The 21,756-nt window shown below is 44.9% G+C and overlaps 1 protein-coding gene across 1 annotated transcript in view; it reads left to right on the forward strand.

The window, feature by feature from the left end:
* Positions 1-1,701: 1,701 nt before the first annotated feature.
* Positions 1,702-21,756, forward strand: part of FSTL1 (follistatin like 1) — a 53,016-nt gene continuing 32,961 nt past the window's right edge. The window contains exons 1-2 of the mRNA XM_055316254.1: positions 1,702-1,830; positions 1,935-1,991. Coding sequence (XP_055172229.1) covers positions 1,935-1,991 — 57 coding nt within the window. The 5' untranslated portion in view covers positions 1,702-1,830. The remainder of the gene's footprint in view (positions 1,831-1,934; positions 1,992-21,756) is intronic.

Consider the following 21,756-nt stretch of genomic DNA (forward strand, 5'->3'; position numbering starts at 1 on the left):
CCTAGCACAGAGACTGGGACAGAGGGCAGGGAGGACATCTATTCCATACTTCTCTTTTTTCCGTATCAAGGAAGCAGGAATTAGTTGTCTGGTGAGCTTGAAAGAGGAACTGAATATGTGTCGCTCTTACTCCTCAAGTTTGGGGAGCTTGCCTGCCCTAGAAATCATGTGTTTTCTGCTTTTCCAGAAACTATAAAACCGCAGTCAATTTTACAAAAGCAGATTTTTACCAAAGAGGTCCCTCTGCATCTCCAGCCCTCCATCAGTCTTAGGGGATAGAAGGGCAGTCCCGGCTTCCCAATGTTACACAGCAAATTGTCCAGTTCCGCTTGGGGCTGTTAGGTTCCACAAGAGCCACTGAACAGGTCTTCTTTTATTTATTCTGGGGTGGAGTACCTGCAGGTCCGCTGTCCTCGCAGATCTAAAGCCAAGGCCCCCCTTCCAGGGCCAGCCCGGAACAAAGCTGAGATTTTCCTTTCCATCAGCCGGACTCCAGCTGCTATCCCAATGGACTGGGAACCTGCGTGGGGAATATGGGTGTTATCTGGAACCCCTTAAAATCCGCAACAGTAGGCACCCAACAAACCAATGAATATGAAAAGTTCAGAGGACAATGACAACACTGGCCTGACTTGAGCAAAGGGAGTCTATTAAGTGCTTGAAGTACAGTTAGATAAAGAGGTTGGCCCCAGTAATGGAAGACTTTCAAGAAAGTTGGAGAGACTGGATGCACGTGGAAGAAGAGCGCTGCACCAGGGGAGGGGGAAGAGCCTGAGAAGACAGTGTCTAAATCAGGTAGAGAAATGACGGTTGCAGTGGAGACTTAGGGGAAGAGCGCCCGGAGCTGGAAAGCAACCAGAGGTGGTTTCCAGAATCCCCGAGTGAGGAAGGATGGAGGTCTGGCCTACTACCGAGGTGGAAATGGGAGTGGCGGTGAGTGACTTTTCCCTCACAGGGGAAAAGTGCCAGAAAAGTGAAAGCAGGGTCTGGGAAGTGTGTGTGTGTGTGTGTGGGGGGGACCGTTCTGATGGCGTCCCCCGACCCAGGTGGGCAGGCGGGGCTGTTAAATCTGAGCTGCCGCGTGGACTGTTCTCAGCACCGGGGACCCCAGACACGAGCCGCTGCGAGGGCTTTGGGTTCACACCTTCAGAGGCAGCGTAGGTTTGAGGGCCCCTGGGGTGACACCGGTGCAGATGGGAAGCCGGTACGGGAGCGCACCTGGGATGACAAGGGTGGGAGCAAGGGCACAGGTGATGGGGAGGAGGGGGGCGCACGAAGGGAGGAGGGGGCCTCCGCTCTCGAACCTCGGGGAAGGACGGGTGCTGGCGAACGCAGGGGTGCAGACCTCAGCAGAGGGGTACGGCTCCCACCTGTCCCCCAGGAGGCTCACGGTGCAAGCCGCGCGCGGGCTGGCGTTCCGGGCCCTGCGCGCTCCTCCTCGCGCTAGCTGGGCGCGGACGCCCGGGCTCCGGAGCCGCGGGCTCTGCAGCCACCAGCCGCGGGGGGCGCCCTCCCCCCTCCCCCCTGTCCTCCCCTCCCCCTCCCCCTCCGCCTGCACGTCCCGGGGGCCCGAGCACAAGGCGATGGGGCGGCGCCAGGACGCACGCGGGCTCCCCAGAGCGAGGGGCGGGGAGGCCGCTGCTGCAGAAGGGGGAGGAGAACGGGGAGGAGCTGGGGGGCCGGCAGTCGGGGAAGGAGGGGTCTTAAGGGGCGGCGAGCGCAGGTCGGCTTTCCTCGGAGGCTGCCGCGCCGCGGAGCTGCCAGCTTCCCCCCGAGCTCGCCGCAGCCGCCCTGGCCCGCGCCCTCCGGAGACCCCGGGACGGGACCACGGTGAGCGCGGGCGCGCGGGGCGGGGGCGGCCTGCGGGACCCCGCGAAGTTTCCCGGGGGGCGGGGGGGCCGGCGCCTTCAGCCTCGCTGCTCTGTCTTCCGCAGATGTGGACACGTTGGCTCGCGCTGGCGCTGGTGGCGGTCGCCTGGGTCCACGCCGAGGTAGGGGAGCGGCCGCGGAGGTGGGAGGTCGGGCTGCGGCGCCCCGCGGGGGAGGGCGCCCCGGGGACCCCCCCCATCCCGCCCCATCCCACGCCACACCCCGGGCTGGGACTGGGAGTTTCCCGGCGTGGGGCGAGGGGGCGCTGCGAGCAGAAATGCTACTTGCGAAACTCCGACCTCCGGGTCGGGAAAAGTAGTTGGGGCCCCGAGCGGGAGCCCCGCGGCGGCGAGGGTGGAGGGAGGGCGGGAGGGAGAGACGGGGCGAGCGGCGGGGGGGGGGGGGGGGGAGCCCGGCCGCAGCCGAGTCCAAAAAGGCGCCTTGCAGTTCTTTCCTTGACTTAAGAGGAAATCGAGAATAGTTGGGGGCTTTTTGCTTCCCAGGCTGACCCCTCTGGGGAAAAGAGGGGGGAAGGGGGGTGGTGGGGAGATTCTTCTTTAGGGCGGAATGCTTTTTTTCTTTTCTTTCTTTCTTTTTTTTTTTTTTTTTTTTTTTTTTTTTTTTTATAAAGTAAGATTATGAGTCCCCAGAATTTTTTTTTCCTTCCTTTGTAAAGTGCCCTCGGATCTTGTGTTCCTATCAGGGCCATATAACAGCCTTTTAAACATCTCAGTTTCCCCTTAATCCAGCGTTGCGCAAGTGTTAAGAGGTCCATTGCTCTGCTCTTTGGGGGGCTCCGCGTTTCCAAAGTATTTCAGCGCTTTTTTGTTGTGTGGGGGGGTAATGTTTTCCTTTCAACTTCAGTGACCTTCCTGAGACACTACAAACAAACCAACAAACCCTGCACTCACAAGCCCCTCCATTAACTCAAAGGTTTATGGACAGAAAATAAACAATTCCAAATTCCCTGGGCTCCAGTCTCCAGAAGAGTGAGGTCAGAAACCAAACATTTGATAATTATGGCAGGAAATGTGGAAGGAATTAAAAAGCATGAGGGAGAAGAAATGGAATGTACATTACAAAAGAAATAGCTCCCTGGTGGGTGGTTATTCTCCCTCTTTAGTTTTTTTTTCTTCATATTACAGTTTAGCCCCACCCTTTGCATCACAGCTTGACTCTGCCCAGAAAAAAAAAAATCATAAAAGCCTGCAACGTCTTCCTGAGTTTTTTTTTTTTAAATACACTTCTATTACTCTCACCTCATTGATACATAAACTCCCACTTAATTCACTACTATACTACTGGTTGCACTGGAAACACAGGCTCACTATGAAATTTTCAAAATAGCTAGTGTTTACTGGATATGTACTTTATGTTGTGATAAACCCCATTTTAATGATGGGGAAACTGAGACAGAGGTTACATAATTGATCCAGTGCCCTAAGCTGTTCAGTGGTAGGGACAGGGATCTGAACCCAAATAGTCTGGCATCATACCCTTGGTTCTTAACTGCTGTCCCACAGAAGGAGTTCACATTTGGTGCACTTCTTACATAGAAGACATTGGATTGTGTGGATCATTTCTTTTAAATCTTCCCCAACCCTATAAGGTCAGTTTTGTTATCCCCGTTTTACAGAGAAGGAAACAGGTTTATGGGATTAGGTAACCTGCCCAAAGTCACACAGCTAGTTAGTTGTGAAGAAGGACCTGAATCGAGCTCCCTCAATGTTTGGGGCCCATCTTGAACTGCAGATCTGCGTCTCCTGCATTTTGTTTTCCAGGGTTTGAATTTGAGAGCGGATCTCTTCACTGACTTATTTAGCCCTGGCTAAGGAACACCCTTCCATCCCTGCTGTGGCTCTCAAAAGGCAGCCACAGTCCAGTGATGGATGAGGTGAATCCCCGGTTGGTTTTATGGCAGGCTTAGGAATTGCCAGCTAGTGTGTGAAATCACTCAGCAGGCTGGAATGCAGATGTGAGGTAGGAGGCTATTGGTTTCCACACCATGAGTTTGTAGGCCCAAGGCTGTGGGACCCAAGGCCCAGGATCTATTCTAGGCAGTTCGTACCACACCCCTCGCCCCTATCAGCATTGCAGGGAAAAGTTTTGCTCTCATAGGAAGCTCCCCCAGCAGCAATTTCCTGCTTCAGGTGGAAGAGCAGAGAGTACTCCCACCAAATTCTCAGACAAAATCAAGAGGTGCTGAGGCAGGAACACTGAGAGTTGGTGCAGAAAGTAGGCTTGGAACTCAGGGTACCTGAAGAGTGAGGAGGAATAGGTATGATCCAGGTTACATTTCATGGCTTCAGTTATTAAGGATTATCCTTTTTTTAAATATTTTATTTATTTATTTGAGAGAGATGGGAAGAGTAAGTGGGAAGGAGAGGGAGAGAGAATCTGAAGCAGACCCTGTGCTGAGTGCAGAGCCAGACTTGGGGCTCAATCTCACCACCACAAGATCATGAACTGAGCTGAAACCAAGAATTGAACACTTAACCGACTGAGCTGCCCAGGTGCCCCCAGGATTATCTTTTAATAAACCCAGTCTCTTGATGTCTGGCCTGAGTAACACAGGGCAAGTTTTTAATTGGTGTTTAATAATAATATATCTTTAATTCTTAATGAAAAGGTAAATTAGCCCTAGCAACTTGAATATCATTTTAAGCCTTTTATCTTGTAATTGTGCTTGCAGTAGAATTTTTTCTTCCTTGCTAACTGTAAGAACATACGACAAAGCCAAATGATGTTTATAGCCTTTATTGATACGAATCCACATTAGTAGACTTTAGGGCTAATGTACAAATATTGTTGGATTTCTTTAAAAATTGAAATTTAGAACATAAACTTAGTTTTCCTGGTGCTTTTTGGTTTAATACAAGTATTCAACTCAACATGTTTTTTTTTTTTTTTAAATGTGATTCCCTGACAAATCATGTTGATACTGGAAGGAGCCAAGCCTTTGCAATAGTAGACCTCCAGAATCAGAGGTGTCTCAAGCTTGGGAAAAGGTGGTTGTCATCGTTATTAATGCCAGTCTGTAAATCCTGTTCGGTTAGCTTCAAGAAACTATTAACAAATCTCATTAAGGAAAGTGTTATATTTTGAATGTTTTCCATGGTCTCTTAGTTACTTGGCACTACTTGCCTTTTTGATTGCTTCCTCTCTCTCTTACTTCCTCTTTGCCTTAATACTCTTACCACCAATGCATGCCTTCTGGCAGCCTCCCACAGAATTCTGCTCCACCCACCTGAGCTCACTCTGAGGCCCCTCACAGTCTATGCTTGAGAGTGGGTGTCGGGGAGTGTGGCACAAATCTGTTGAAGAACATGTGTTAGCATCTGTATAGGTGAGAAATGAGGGGGGTGGCAGCAGCTTGAGGGAGTGCTTCAACTAACAACAGGGCTACCCCTTTTCTAGATTCAGTCGGAGGGCGCTGTGTGGGCTTGTTCGTTCTCCTTCACCCATCCCCCTCCCACTGAGAATTACTGCAGCCCAGTGAGGTGTTGATGGAGGCTAGGAAAGTGACAGTCAGGCTGTGGAGCATGTGCCCTTGAGTCTCAGTAGGAGAATCCAAGTCCATTCTAACATGGCAGGCTGAAGGGGACCCTATGGCCCAGCTGCCTGCTTCTGAAAGAACCTTGGCAAGCACCCAAGCACACTTCCACTCTTCCTTGGTGGTTGTCTCTGCTATAGCACTCTGATTGCCGGCATTCCAGGTCTATATAATTCACCATGATAAGTCGCATATGCAGGGAACTGATTCACAGATCAGAACACTCATTCCAAGGAAAAACTTGACCCACGAACTGTGAGTGCATCACTTAAGACAACAGTAACAAGAGTAATAATAATTACACAGCTAGATGAGAAGATTATTAGATCATTGTCCCTCTGCAGCCAGATTTCTCATTTACACCCTATTATCAACGTCCAAGTTAATCAACCAATAGGGATTTTATTGGCTGATGTGGGATCTCCTTTATATCCTTTAGAATTATTCTAATGGTGGATTTGGGGAAACTTAGAGTCTGACCCACATCCTCTGACTTCTTCTTGGAGCTGCAGCAGAAATAGGATTTTAATATCCATCTTGTACATTAACCACTAGGATAATATCTTGTTTATTTATCAATTGGCCGATAAACTATTAGATGAGATTCTAAAGATCATTGTTGGAAATTAGAATGTTAAAACATAGCAAGGACTCTGCTGAATAGCCAGAACAGATAGGTAGGCACCCTACAGACTAAGGCCCTGGCAGCTGGAGATGTCTGTAGAAAGAGGACCTATTAACAATTCCCATAGAAGTCTCCGGATTGGATGACAGAAAGCAAGAGTCAGTTCTCAAGCTCAAAGGAGCTAGTTGGGGAGGAGATCGAGGGTCATGGGCTATGATGGATGTAATGTCCTGGAGAAGAAAATAAAGTCTTCAAAGTCAGTGAATTGGAAAGATGTGTTTCTAGGAAACCAGAAAAAGTAAAGAATGAACTATAAATACCAGTGGTCACATAGCATGAATTGAAAATGTCAGTGTCGCTTTCGTACTCCTCTTCAAATACCTGGACATCAAGACAAAATTTCTAGCAGCCACCAATAGAATTAACATAATGACACCAGCTCTTAGAGGATTGGGAAAAACCTTACACTGAGATAGATTCATTTTGTAAGCCAGGTGATTAATGTCATGCAGGTCAAATGCATAATTTTTGCTAAGGTGTTGTCTTCTGCCTATGACTTGACGTGGGTGCTTTCCCTAGGAGTGAGTCATTAACAGCACAGGCCTTCTCTTCACAGGGCCCATCGGTGGTGTCCCTGCCAGGGGCTGAGCATGCCCTACACACAAGGCAGAGTCATGCATGAAGTGCAAGGGATGGTCTTTGCCCTCAGGTTGCTTACAATCTAATGATGGGCCAGATGCTTTAAAACCATGGCAGCTGTAATATTATTATAATTACATGATGAATTACACATTAACATAGGTCTTCCCTTGATTTTTAATGTTTCTTTTACATTAGTACAGTGCACAAATCCTTAAGATACAGCTCGGTGAACTTCACATGTGGATACACCCATGTAGTCACCACGCAATCAAGACTGAGGGAGTTGGTGCAGAGAGTAGGCTGTGAACTCGTGGTGTGTGTAAACAGTTCCAATGAGAAGAGTGAGGAGTAGATATGATGAGAGTTACATTTTATCACTCAAGGATTATGATTTAATTAGTCCAATCTCTTCGCGTCTGGCTCTAGTAATATTCGGCAAGCTTTTAATTCATGTTTTAACAATAAATCTTTAGTAACTAATGAAAAGGCAAATTAACCCTCTCCATATGATAATTACAATTTTGATATTACTGTAAGCATTGTAGTTTGTAGTTAACTGTGCTTATAGTAGAAAACATACAACAAATACAGTTAAATACAGTCTTTATTGACATGAATCCATTTTAGCAGACTTTGGATCAGCTTTGGGGGAGCCTGACTTGGCTATTTTGCAGATGGATATTCCAGGGCTCAATAAAATCTACAGTGAGAAACTAAATCAAGGAAAGAAACTCAAATAATTATTTTTGACCACTTTGCCCTGGCCATTATTACTTTCAGAGGGACTGCATAAGATGTCCATTATATTATTTATGATAGCTTAAAACTTAAAATCTGCATATCCAACAACAGGAGAAGAGTTAAGGGTTAACAACAATACGTGTCACTAAAAGTCGTGTTTACAAAAATTTAAGTTCTGACAAATGATTGATTTCATTTGAAAAGCAGAACACCCTCTACTCTGTGCATTATCCTTACAACTGTGTACAAACTTACAGAGAAGTATAACAAAATGTCTTAAAATCCATCTTGAGGATTCTTGTGACCCCCCTTTCATTTTTTAGGAGGAATTTACCCTCCTAATATATGCTATTCTATTTAAATTTTTAAAATTGAGTTGTTTTCTGATAAAATATAAAAATATGCTCATGAAAAGCTTACAGAATATAGAAAAGACTAGAGGAAAGAGTAAAATTAACCATAATCCCACCACCTAAAGATAAATCAACCCCTTCATCCCTCCTTTCAGAGAAATTATCAATCGACAGATGTAGATGGGGTGAGCCTACTAGACACTGTAGGCAATAAAAATAAGTATCTCACAACCCTGGGACACGAATGGCTGCAGCAATGATACAAACATGGCATGCGTGTCACTACTGCCCTCTCTCTTACCCATGAGAGACATTGCTAATCAATCCTAGAATTCTGTCCTCCTGAGTCTGGAGAAGGTCTGAAAATCCTCAGCCACTAGCAATTAGTTAGTCTGTATGTGAGATAAAAGATATTTGCCATTCCTTCTGGAAACATCAATCCAATCTGACAAACACTGGTGTATCTTTTAGCAAAAGTAAGGTGATTAGAAGGTAGAGTTCGGAACTATGTGAAATAAAGAAAACTTGGGGCGATAAGTGGTAGACTAGGGTAGTGAATAGATGAAAATGTCAACCCAAAAAACACCCAGCACTTTATTCCCGACCCAAGCTTTTAACTTCTCTAGGCAAATTCGAACATCTAAAAGTGAGCCAAACCCTCTAATGTTGGCCATCAACAAGAATATGATAATGAGAATTTTCTTGGCTGTTCTGATGGAGTAAACAGTTGTTCTTGCTAAGGCTCTACGCGCTGCTGCTGTCATAGATAACAGCCCCTGCATTAGCAGCCATCTGGCAATAACTTGCTAATAGAAAGCTCTTTGGGTAGTTGGAGTACAAAATATATCCTATAAATCTGCATTTTCTGCTGTGGTTGGAGGATTTCCATGAAATCTCTTCACAGACTTTTTATGTGCTCATTTGGAAGCCGTCACCAATAAGCTATTCCCAGGATTAAGTCTGAATTTATGACCCTTAAAATGTTCCCTGAATAATCCGGACACTATTTTTGACCAGCTTAACTGTTGCCCAAACAAGTCATGTGACACATGGCAAAAGCCATGACATGTTGCAGGCCCTGATTTATACGTTTGTGTGTCATGGGTTATTGGCTTGAATTGGTATAAGGAAACTGCCTCTCTGTCTTTACTTTTTATCTTGCTCAAGACTTAAAATTTTTGTGTCTGAGGTAAAATTTGTCTTTTCCCCACAGTCTTTCATTCTATCGTTCAAGGATATTAAATGAGGGTAATTTATTGATCTACACAAGTGCCAGGCATTATGCCAGTCTCTTTACACATATGTTGCTATTGAGAACAGTGTGGAACTACAAGGCAATACCATGTTCTGAAGGAATTGCTGTTACCATAGCTTCTGTTCAGCTCAAATGGACCTGGCCATATTTAGGGGCTTATGGCTTTCACAGAAATTACCACCCCCTTCCTCACCTCTTGCCGCCAGCCCGGAAAACCCTGCAATGCAGCGGGATGGACACCTTCTCAGAACTTGAGAGGCTCCACTGGAGTTACTGGGGCCATTTACAGTCTGACCACCTGATCGGCCCATCCAGTAGGTGGCAGCTCTCTGTGTGGAAATTGTGTCCGTTGTTGGAGTGCTGATGGTTGTCTCTTGCTTCCCATGTTTACGTCACTCAAGCCTTCTACGGAGTCCCTCTCTTCATTCTCTTCTCTTGTTTGCATATCTGGGTGTTTCCAAGTCTTATCTCTGATGCCGGCCCTGCTACAGTACCTCCTCATTAAGAAGCACATTATAAAATAATGAGAGTCCTTGACTTCAAAGTCCTTCTCTGCCTCTAGCCACATCTCTGAGCAAGGGTTTTGGGTAATGGTCTGGGTGTGAATTTTGCCCTGGTTTAGATATGAGACCTTGTGCAAGTTCCTTAATCTCCATGAACTCACTTTCCTCATCTGTTAAATGGGAACAATGGCCATCTCTCTGCCTGTCTATCCAATTAGATAATGGAAAAGTTTTTCGCTATTCATGGAACCAAACAAGACATAAAATGCCCCTTATCAGCCCCTATAAGGCACTGACAAAGAATGTTTTCGACTCTGTAATGATTTCTATAAGAGAATCCTCAATTTACATACTAACACCCACTAGGCATCATCTATGTTTGTACAACCTGTGTGCTGGTTCAGGTTGTCACTGTATTTCGTTTACTGATTTATTCTTGAGAGGAATTCTAACATAATGGTATAGGGCTGGGACCTTGAAGCTAGATTACCTAAATTCAAATCCTACCACTGCCGATACTAGCCCTGTGAGTTGGGGGAAGTTACTTAACGTCTCTGGATCTGTATCCTCATCTATAAAATGGGCTTACTATGGAGTATTTACTCCATGAGGTAAGCTGTGAGAATTGAAAAAGCTCTACACGTAAAGCAGTTGGAAGAGTAGCTCAGCACATAGAATGCAGTGTTAGTTATGATCATCATTCTTGTGGCATCTATTTGTTGGAAGAGCTCCAAAACCCTGGCGGGGCGGTGGGGATGGAGATGGAGGGTGTGTACGCACACCCATGGCTTGCAGAAAACTCTCCTTGCCCTTTTATACTCTCCAGAGATTAAGAATCGTCTTCTTTTTAAAAGACAACTAGGATATCTATTTCAGGAGATGCTTTGACACCCAGAATTTGTATCAGAACCCTTGCTTTTACTGAGCCAATCTTGCTTTCAAACTTCGAGATAGTGTTTCCTCTGTGAAGCCACAACCCTATCATTCCTGCAGGAAAAGAATTAGGTATTCTTTGAGCACCTTCTGTGCACAGGCAGTGGGCTGTGCCAACCAGCACAGGTTCTCCCTAAAGGTAGAAAGGGAAGAAGAGGAAAAGCAGAGAAGAGAGAGACTAAAGCTCCTGGAATTCTATTTTTCCACATTCAGTTTTTCTCTCCCCTGTGTCTCTCCTTCTTACATGTGGAGGTGGCCAAGAGATATCTTGTATTTTTTATGGGATGGTCATTTTCATGTATTCTTACTATAGTCCCTGTAGCACACACCTGTTACTGGGCCACAAATTCTAAATTTGGGGCTTGGAAAATAGGAGCAGGCAAAGGAATAGAACTCTTTGCTTTTGTTGCTTGAAAAATAAATACCTACTCTCAAAGACAGGGTAGGGAAGTATTCCTGGAGCAGGCTGGGATTTGTCCCTTTGGGAACCAAGGCAACCCTCTAGGTGTTTTGCATACAAACCTTGAGTCCTCTGCTGGCTCTGCTGTGTCTGGCAGCCAGCCCTGATGGCAGCCTATATGGTCACTGATCCCAAGCCCCAGAGCTGGATCATTATTGCTCCCCGTGTCACTCTTTACTCTCCCCAGCATCCTTCCCTTCTAGCTTCCTGTGTCTCCTTTTATGTCTCCTCTCCCTCCTTCACCATTACAGAGAAGTCATCTTGGAGTGTTCGAGCTGCATCAGCAGCTGTCAGAACATCCACAGACCACCAGGTTCACATCTTACTCAGAAAACTGCACAAAGTTTGCATGCAGTATTTTGCTTCACCCATCTGGGACAAAGTAAAATTTCACAAAGGTACAAAGTTAACTCGAGGAACAAAAGTGAAAAGTATCACAAGCCTGTTCTCTGTCAGGCACTGAGTTAGTGCTGGTTAAGACATAGACCCTGTTCCCAAGAATCCTGCAGTCCAGTGGGGGAGACAGACAGAGACAGAGGCTCAGAGGGATCCAGTGGGGTAGGTGCCAGGGCGGGCCCGGGGCCTTAAGCCAGCACGGAAGCGAGGGGTTCTGGGGAGGCCTCTTGGAGGCCTGCATCCTGGGAAATGAGTGGTGGTTAGCCAGACGACAGCAGGAGGAGAGAGAAAGAGCTTGGTCTTATTTAATTCTCACAACCTGATAGAAGTTATTATAATCTTCATTCTTCATCAATGAAGAAACCGTAGCTCAGAGAATTCAGTTAGTTACTCAAAATTACGCTGTTTTTGGTTTGTTTTCAACGTCACTTTCAAAAATAAGACACAGTGGGCCTAGGACTCAGAGCAGTTGCTTTGAGAGTTGAAGTCTGGATTTGCATCCTTGTTTCGCTATTTAGTGAGGGGCTAATTTTGAGTAACTAACTGAATTCTCTGAGCTACGGTTTGAAAACAAACCAAAAACATTTTTTTCTGGGTAACATGGAAACAAAACAAACAAACAAACACCCCAAACCAAAAGGCTGTACAAGGCCTTTTCGTGTTTTATCAGCGTAAGTGCCTAGAGCAACACTGTAGGCCTGGCCAGGCCTGGCCGTGTGGACCCCATAGATGGGGGTATGACCTCAACTGGGTTCAGGTTCAGCTGCGTCTCTAACATTAGAGCACTGGCAGCATTGTGGTCAGTGATTCAGGAGATGTTTTAAGGCAGTTTCTTTGTCCTTCAGATGCATTCACAACTGTTCCACATTGAATAAGACCAAGTGCAAGACAGCTCTAAAACTCAGCACCAGTGCAGCTGGCCAAGGAGGAAATGGGGCTGACTCCCTCCTGTACCCCATGTGTCCTGGCAGAGAGCTGTCTGTCCACCCAGAGGAGTGGATACGATCTTCCGAACTGATAGCAGAGCTCCCCAGACCCACATTTTCGCTCAGATGTGTGATGCTTATGGGACCGTGGTGGCCATTTCTGCATCTGTACATTTTATAAATCGACGTCATTAATCTTACAAAATTTTTGTAGCAGGGCCTCCATCAGAAGCCAGTTCTGTATTTTTGTGGGTTTTCCTCATGGGTTTAGCTAAGATGATACAAATGGAAATTTTAGAAATGTGTCCTTTTTGCACCCACAAATGTGCTACTCAGCTGTTGTCCAACTCAACCTAGTTTGGGAACTATGATTCCCTGGGAACTGGGAAAAGCATTCCCAGCCTCTTCTCTGACTGCTGGATTAGCACAGTTTCCCTCAGCCCACAGCTGAATTCCAGCCCCGAGGAAGAAATGTCTTAGACGGAGTGAACTCCCAGCCTGGAGCCTGTCAGAGGCTGTGTCATGTGTTTGCATTAGCTGAACAAAAAGCAAGCAGGCTTTCCGGCCCTGCTCCCCCTCCTCCCGCACCCCCCTCTGAAGGGGCCGGTTAAAGTCTAGACAGTGTCTGCTTGGCACTGCGCCTTTTTAGCGTGATCCACACAGTTCTGTGGCTCCGACTTGGGTTGCCTCTCCTCGCTCACTTCCCCGGTTTTCTGAGCCGGCCTCAGACTGTCTCGGGGGGACTGGCCTGAGCCGCACACATGACAAGCAGGTGAGTGTATTTATGAGACTGTCAGGCTTTAGCTGTCTGCGAGGCTCGGAGCTGCGGCAGTGCCAGCAGTGCTGGCCGAAGCTGTGGCCGAGCTTCCAGAGATTGCTGGCGTGTGCCGGCTTCAGACCAGCCTCCTCTTACTGGCTGGGGACGGCCTGGAGTGAATCACTCATGCCAGGCGGAGGCACCCAGGTCGTGAGCCTCGTGCCTTCCACTGCTGGTATGAATTTGGGCAAGTCACCAGATCCCTCGTCTGCAGAATTTGGGGGTTAGAGCAGGTGAGCTCTAGAACCCAGCCCACAAATCCTGTCCCTAGGCGAGGAGGCAGACATTTGAGGTTGGATTGTCGAAATGTTCTTAGGGGAGTTAAGATATGTGACCAGCTCTTGTCTTAACTGGTGGCCCAAGGAGGAACGGTTTGGAAAGAGAAGCTGGCTCTGGAATGGGACAAAAAGAGTCACTACAAGCAGCAGGCCTTTTGTGTCTCTTACTTCCTCCTGTGCGTACTGAATGCAATATAAGGAGTACAGCATGTGGCCCCCAAGCAGTCCATGCCCGAGAATCCCAAATGCTGTTTACTCTATAGAAAGGAATCACTTGATTTCCCACTTCAGAAACCAGCCGCCCAGCAGCACCGGGCAAGAAATGAAGACTGCTGGGTCTCCTTGGGGAGGAGCAAAGAATGTTTTAAAAGGAAGACAACTCAGAATTCTAAAGTGTGCAACTTGAGCTTTTACTGAGCTTATTAAACGGACCAACAAACAAACAAAATTTTCTTCTAGTCTTTGTAAATGTTCATTTAAAAATAATGATGCAGTATTGAAATGGCTTACAAAAATAGTTGTCTGGAAATGCTGTGTGGACCCTAATTTTCTTCTCTGGAACACGTCTTGCCTTCTTCGCACCATGCTGCCTGGCCTGGGACCAGGATCCTGAATTTCCTGAGCAGGTGTTGTTGAAGTTGCTGCCCTGGTCCCCATGCCCTTCTCCAAATCAAGGCCTTTACAGCTGAGGGCACTGCTCTTTGGCCTTGACCTCAGCAGATAAATCAAATGACCTGCGAGGATGAACTCAGTAAGGAAACAGAGACCAACACAGATGCTTTAGTCCTGCTTCCATGCTTAGTACCTTAACTGTACTTCAATTCCTAAATCCTGGGAGATAAGCCCAGTATGCTACTTTATCGGTTCTGCGTGTGTGTGTGTGGGGGGGGGGGCAGCCGAGTGTTACCAGTGGCTTTCCTAATAAGTCTACTCGTTCAGTGTCAGAATCGAATTAAAATTGGCTGTGCCCCACAATGGGCCGTATACACAAACACACATAAATTTCACTATTTAATGGACTTAATTGACATTACTTGAGTTATATTTCACTACTTGGAGAATAGGACTGTCTACATATAGCTCCAAAATACTTCCCTCACAAAAAGAAACCCAAATTCCCATTGGAACTAATGAAAAGAAGCTTGTATGTTATTAAATTTCCCTTAATGGGACGGTTGTAATTTAGTTTAGTATTTGACCTCCATTATACTGTCTTGATTCCTTTCTGAACCAAGGCCCATAGAAAATAGTGATGAGGAGGGCTTTTTTTTTTTTTTTTTTTTTTTTTTTTTTTGTGGATGTGAAGCTTGCTGGTTAATGAACATTAATGTAATCAGTGTGTTATTCATTTGTTCATTCATTCATTTCCTACCTCATTCCAAAAATAAGGGGAAGGTTTTCCTTTCAAATCCCATCGCTCACAAGTCCTGCTCATTTCTGTTAGGGTTAGGGATAGGCTAGTTTCAGTTATGGAGAAGGACCCAAGTTTGTGGCATATTTGCACCAGAGAAAAATAAAATAGATAAAGAACTCCAAGACAGAAAAACTTCTGGTGACTCTCATGAGGATACTTGGCTCATCTAAAGTTTAGTAAGAAATTGATAATGTGTGGAGTTTCTGTTAGAGCAGCTAAAAGCTATTGAACTGAACACCGACTCAGACATACCTGAGTTCCCTTCAAGGACAAGGTCCTTATCAGGAGGATTCAGGTAGGGTTTTCTAGGATGGCCTGCCTCAGCTGACGAAAGTCTGCTTTGGGATGCAGGCAGATGTCACAAATGCTCAGAATGCTCAGAACAGCCTCATTCGTCCAAGGGCATCTTTATCCTTGGTCTTCACTCTATGCTATCATTACGATGCTACAACTGATTGGGGGCAGGCTGAGGTCTATGTCAGAAGGCAGAAATTGAGTTGGCTTCCCCTAGGAGTCCTAAAAATCATTCAGGAATGTGTCCATTTGTGCTTTGTTCCCCCACCCCTCCTCTAGTCTTCTGTCCTTGGCATTTTCTGTTTTCTTTCCTTTTTTATCCTGTGTGACCTTGGCTTTGTCAACAGTCACATGCAGAGAAGCAGACTTCCTGGTTTAGCTATTTAGTTTTGAGGCTAAAGCCTTCCACTTTATGCATTAATTGGTGTCTGCATCATGTTTAACCGAAGCATAATTTTCTGCATGGCCCTAAGGGCTGGCTAATGATCAAAGAAAGCCCCAGCACAAGGACACCTACTTCAGGTATGAATTCATTACAGGTTTCTCAATTTCCTTTCTTGGGAGGAAGGGACTAGAAGGGAGAATGGCATTGGGAAATGTTTTGAGTAAAAAGGCCAGACATTGAAGTTTTTGCTAAATGTTGGGTATAATACAGTACTCACTGCAGACTTCTTTTTTTTTTTTTAAGATTTATGTATTTATTCATGAGAGAGACACAGAGAGAGGCACAGACACAGGCAGAGGGAGAAGCAGGCTCCCTGCAGGGAGCCCAATGTGGGACTCGATCCCACTGAGCCACCCAGGCATCCCTCCAGACTTATTTCTTAACAAATTTCCAAAAGACTTATGGGCCATATTGCTTACAGGACAATTGCCAAGTTAATAGCTTTATCTCTGAGAGATACAACTGGGCAGCAGCCTTTGTGTTTTTGTTTTTTGTAAAAGAACGTATAAGGTTAATGAGACTTATTGTAGGGATTATTTTGTAATGCACAAAAATACCAAATCACTATGATGTACACCTGAAACTAATAATTTGTGAATTACACTTCGGGGAAAAAATGAAAGAAAAAACATGTACAATACAACCTGGATAATAAGAAGCTGTAAAAGTTGTTTTTTTGTCACATGCCTTATGTAGGCATTCCCTTTGCCTAGACAAAAATAAGGAAACCATGAAGATGTGATATCCTCTAAGAACAACCTAATGCGGGGGATCCCCGGGTGGCGCAGCGGTTTGGCGCCTGCCTTTGGCCCAGGGCATGATCCTGGAGACCTAGGATCGAATCCCACGTCGGGCTCCCAGTGCATGGAGCCTGCTTCTCCCTCTGCCTGTGTCTGCCTCTCTCTCTCTCTCTCTCTCTCTCTCTCTCTCTGTGTGTGTGTGTGACTATCATAAATAAATAAAAATTTTAAAAAAAAAGAACAACCTAATGCTGAGGATTGTTGATCTTACTCTGTTGGTCATTTTAGAGCTAGGTCATTGCGTTTTCCCTCTAATTTCTGTTTACAAATGTGATCAAATAGAAGGCTGTTCATTTCCTGCTTAAGTTGGATCATAGGATGGCTGGTGGATTAGAGCAAGCTGTGATCTTCCCCAGTGGCTATATTTCAGTTGGTGATTGGGTTATTTTTCTAGGTAATGCTACAATTATTTTGCCTGGTGGAAAAGAAATAGCATTGTCACTTAGTAGCCATAATGACTCATGTTACAGTAGCCGGAATGTAGAGACCTCCTCATTCCCCAGTGATCTAGTGTTTAACTCCAGGAAAAAAATCTTCTCTCTGCTGAGGTTGGTGAAGTGGGAGGGGGTGTGTTTGGAAGGGACAGTGTCTGTCTCCCAGATAGCTTATGCGTTCCAGATTACCAATCTGAGGGTTTGTTTACATGTGACGAGCCATATTCTGAAAGCCATGACATTTTGAGAGAGAGACAGAAAGTAGGGAATTCTAAGCCCAAGGGTGTTCAAAGCATGTGAACTGTCTCCAAATGGTCCTTGTCTTAGAAATAAGTAGAATGAATAGGAAGAAGGAAACCAGTGAAGAGGAGGCCTGAAGGAAGAGAGAGGCAGTGATGAGAGCACGAAATTCTCCCTGTTAATTGTAGTGGGGTAAGTGAAGATGGGATGATAAAGAGAAGAATTTCTGGCTTAAGATAAAGCACAGCATGAGGAAATATTATGAATGAACACTGCTGATCTATATGATCAGAGAAGATATGTCTGCTTTTGCTAAGTGAACACATGGTCCTTAAAGCAAAACTCCCGAGGACAAATATTAATGTAAAAGCTCTAAATTAAAACGGCACCTGTATACGGTGTGTATGGCAAGGGAAATGTTGATCTACAGTACCTTGCACAAGGCAAGTGCTCAGTAAATAGTAGCTACTCCTCTTGTTTTTGCTTCAGTTAAAACTACAAGGAGAAACCTACAGAGCCTAGACCTGTGTTTTTCAAACTATAATGAATGATGTTGATGTATGTGCTAGGTTAAGTCGTTCTTTAGCTGCAGGATTTTTTTTTTTTTTTTACAAATTGACATTGTTCGTGTACATTATTTCTTTTCTTCTATAGGAGGAGAGTATTGTAAGCAGCGTTTCCCAGACCTTTCACTGTAGGGCACCATTTACAAAAATACTGTAATTACTTCAATGCTGTATTCCGTGGAACAGTTGGGAACATGGGTTGGACTTTCATAAGCAGAGTCTGTTTACATCTGACCCCAGGTCTTAGTGGACTTGCTGAGCTCACTTCCTAAACTAACGCAGTATGGGAGGTATGGGACTTAAGGCCAGTCCAAGGGAAGATCCTTCTGGGACTGACTCCATACCAGACCATTGGCACGGCCATGTCCATACCTACCAAGGACTGCCTGGGTGTTTTTTTGTTGTTGTTGTCAACTCAGAATACCCAGGAATCTTCCTTTCAGGTTTTCACTTTTCCTATCCACTCCTGTTCCATGAGCAAGTCCTGTTGGCTCTACTGTGAGAATATATCACCTCTTCTCAGTCTCCATCTCCACCACCCTTGTCTAAGCCACCATCCTTTTGGACCGGACGACTGTAGTAGCCTCCTAGCTGTAGTAGCTGTGTAGTAGCTGTAGTAGCGGTAGTAGCCTTCTCACCCCTTTCTCCTTCTTGCCTCTGTCCATCTACTTCTCTGCACAGCAGCCTGAGTAATCTTTGTAAAACACATATCTGATCACATCCCTCTCCTCCAGTGTTCCCTGTTTCATTAAGAATAGAATACAAAGTTCTTCCCAGTGCGTACAAGACGCTGCATACCTTTGACTGCTTTTTCCAACTGACTTCTCACCATCCTCCCTCCTAGACCCTATGTCACAGCCACGCTAGTCTTTTTCTGTTTGGGAATATAACATTCAGCCGTGTGTCACAGCCTTTGCATTTTTCTTTCCGCTGTCTGAACTGCTCCTTTCATCCTTAGGTCTCAGCTCAAGAGAGCATTCCCTCATTCAGTCTAAGTGGCGTCGCCTCTCCCAGATTTCTCTGTCAGGCATATGCTGTGTTATTCTAAATGTACATCACACTCTGAAATGATCTTGTTAATTGTGTTTATTTTCACTCTCCTCTCTCTAGATTATGTACTTCTAGATATAGTCCTTCTCCATCTCATTCACCAACGAATCCTCAGCACCTAGACCTGAGCTTAGCACATACTAGGTGCTCAGCAAATATTTGTTGACTTGATCCCCTGGTCAAATGGGTTAATTAATGAATCCAAATGTCTCGTATGTAATATGAGGAGATGCAGAGTCTCCTGCCTATATAATCTTTGTTCTCTGTGTTAGATTCTGCAAGTATTTGTGTACCTGGCACAACTGTTGATAGCATTTGCCTATCAACACCTTGCTTAACCTTGGACATGGTAGTAATGTGGGCTTGCTTAGTCTCGCACCTGGATTCTGATTCTCTCAGCTCCAGGTGAAGTTGCAATTTAAGCAGAGGCTTACTAAATAGTAAATATTTGTTTGCTTTCCTTCCATGAACAGCAATTCTGATTTAAGTGGGCATCGTTCCAGAGTAAGCTGATATCCCAAGGAATATAAAATAAAGCATTAAGTTAAATTCTGTTGTCAGTGATTCTTTGCTCCAGAGCCTTTGGTCGCTTTGTTGTCTGACATCACATTTCACGGAGACCTTTATTTTTGGGCATCCTTTCTGCCCTTGCTCTGTCTCCTGTTCATTTGAATGGCAACTCCGATGGACAAAAGCATATCCCCTGGACTTGCACATTAGATCTCAGAGATATCCTGGGGAAGGGTCCACAGATGGCACAGTGATCAGCAGTGGGTGGGGTCTTAGGGAGCAGACACCCTTACTTACCTGCAGTCTTATTCTCTAAACTCCCTTACTTGACCGATAGGCCAGTTTGTTGACTTCCGTAGCATTTTGCTCCACTTTTCAGTGGAGTCAGGATAATAATCAAAAGCAGTTAAATATGTGGCATTTCTCTAGTGTTTAATCAATTAAAAATAAAAAATAGGGCTTTGAGAATTAAACAGCTACATAATACTTAGGAAGTGTTTTTACTGCAAATGATAATCTATCTGTAGCAACTATGCTATGTTTTTGTGTAGAGTTTCTAAGGTAGTCCTTGGGGGAAAGCAAATTGAACAGAAAAAGAGGTGTTTGTGCATTGTTGGTACAGTTTGAAGGTCTCACAGGATCTTAGTCTTTGCAAAAATAGAGAGTTTTACTACAGTGGAGCAGAATATCTGGCAGTCTCTCATTGGTGGGTCTCCTGACTCAGTCAGATAAGGCCTGATTGGCCAGCCCCAGTGGGTTTTACTGCTCCTTCCCCCCAGCTGTGGCTTCCCAACTGCTCCAAGGAAAGAATGCAAGGCAGGAATGTCTCAAAAAGAATAGAATGTGCATATTTTCATTGACTTTAATCTCAAGGCACTAAAAGTGTGTGTGTGTGCGCGCGCGCGCGCGCGTGTGTGTGTGTGTGTGTGTAATATTGAAACTTGGCAGCAAAAGAGTGTGGTAGTTGAGCCAAGAAACTAAAAAAAAAAAAAAAAAAGTTTGAAAAATATCCACTACATTGCCAAATTTGTCCATGGACATTTATGGAAAAAAAAAGAAAGAAAGAAAGAAAAAAAAATTTAAGTAGTTAAGAGAAGTTTTAAAATATGTAGTTTGATTAGCCCCTTATTTTATGAGATAAGCCATACAAAGTACTAAAGGAGGTGGCACATATTTTATCTTCTGGGGGAGACTAGAAGGGTGACTTGTCCAAAGGCATTAAAAGCAGAGCCAGAATTAGGCTTAAGTGGCCATGACGCCTGCCTGTTTTCAGGGGACTAGATCTTCATTACCTCGGTGTGCTGGTCCCAGATGTAGCCCAGCGTGCTGCCTTACTGAGCTGTTCAAATATCTGTTGACTTCAATTATATACACCGCTTATAAGACGTTCCTTGTTCAAGAAAGTCTTATCCTTTCTACTTAAACTCTCCTCCTCAATTCAGCCCTCAGTAATACGTCAGCACTCAGAACTTATTAGAGCTGGGCTGTTCAGTAGGAAAAACCACGAGCCACAAGTGGACATTGAGCTCTTGCAGTGTGGCTAGTTTCATTAAGATGTGCTGTTTTGTTTTTTTTTTTTTTTTTTTGCTATATTAAATGCATGCCAGGCGGCAAACACTTACTTTGGAAAAACCATGTAATACGCCTCACCAGTGCTATTGGTTACGAGCTGAAATGGTAATATTTGGACTATATTGGCTTATGTAAAACAAATTTTTAAAATAATTGCTTCTTTTGAGTTTCTAGAACTTTACTAGAAATTTTCAAATCCTCTGCGAGACTGATATATTGCTATTGGGCAGTGCCGCTTTAGACACTTGTCACTTAACTGCAAATCACAATTAGCTACACATTGTCTTGAATTTTTGCCTATTAGACTGTGTCGTTATTTAAAATTACATGTATTGGGGCTCATGGGTGGCTCAGTCAGTTAAGCACCGGACTCTTGATTTTGGCTCAGGTCATGATCTTGGGGTCATGAAATTGAGCCCCTCATCGGGCTCCGTGGTGCTGGGCTTAGAGCTTGCTTGGAATTCTCTCTCTCCCTCTCCCTCTGCTCCTCCTACCCCTTCTTCCTCTCAGTCAGTCAGTCAATGAAATTCCGTGTATTTGTATTTGTGCCCCATTGCCTCAACTCCTCAACTAAACTGTCCACAGCTTAGGGATGTGGACTGTGCTTTATTTTTCCTTGAGTCCCCAGCATCCAACTTGATGTCTGGTATTTGTTGCTCAGTTACTTGCTTAGAGATAGGTTTTGTCCAATTCCACTTTGGGCAGTGGTAAGGAAATACAGATTAATTTGTGTCTGAAGTGTTGCTTTTTTTCCAAAGGAACTGATCTTACAAAGTTCTTCATCTGTTCCAGAAAGGTTACTGTTCCTCTAAATTGGACTATTAAGGGACGTCTGGGTGGCTCAGTGGTTGAGCAACTGCCTTTAGCTCAGGTCATGATCCCAGGGTCCTGGGATCAAGTCCTGTATCAGGCTCCCCGCAGGGAGCTTCTTTCTCCCTCGCCTCTATCTCTGCCTCTGTCTTTGTGTCTCTCATGAATAAATAAATAAAATCTTTATAAATAAATAAATAAATAAATAAATAAATAAATAAATAAATAAATAAATAAGACTGTTAAAATCCAGGGGACTTGCAGTGGGTG

This window comes from Nyctereutes procyonoides, unplaced genomic scaffold (assembly GCF_905146905.1).
Source record: "Nyctereutes procyonoides isolate TBG_1078 unplaced genomic scaffold, NYPRO_anot_genome, whole genome shotgun sequence".
Classification (NCBI taxonomy): Eukaryota; Metazoa; Chordata; class Mammalia; order Carnivora; family Canidae; genus Nyctereutes; species Nyctereutes procyonoides.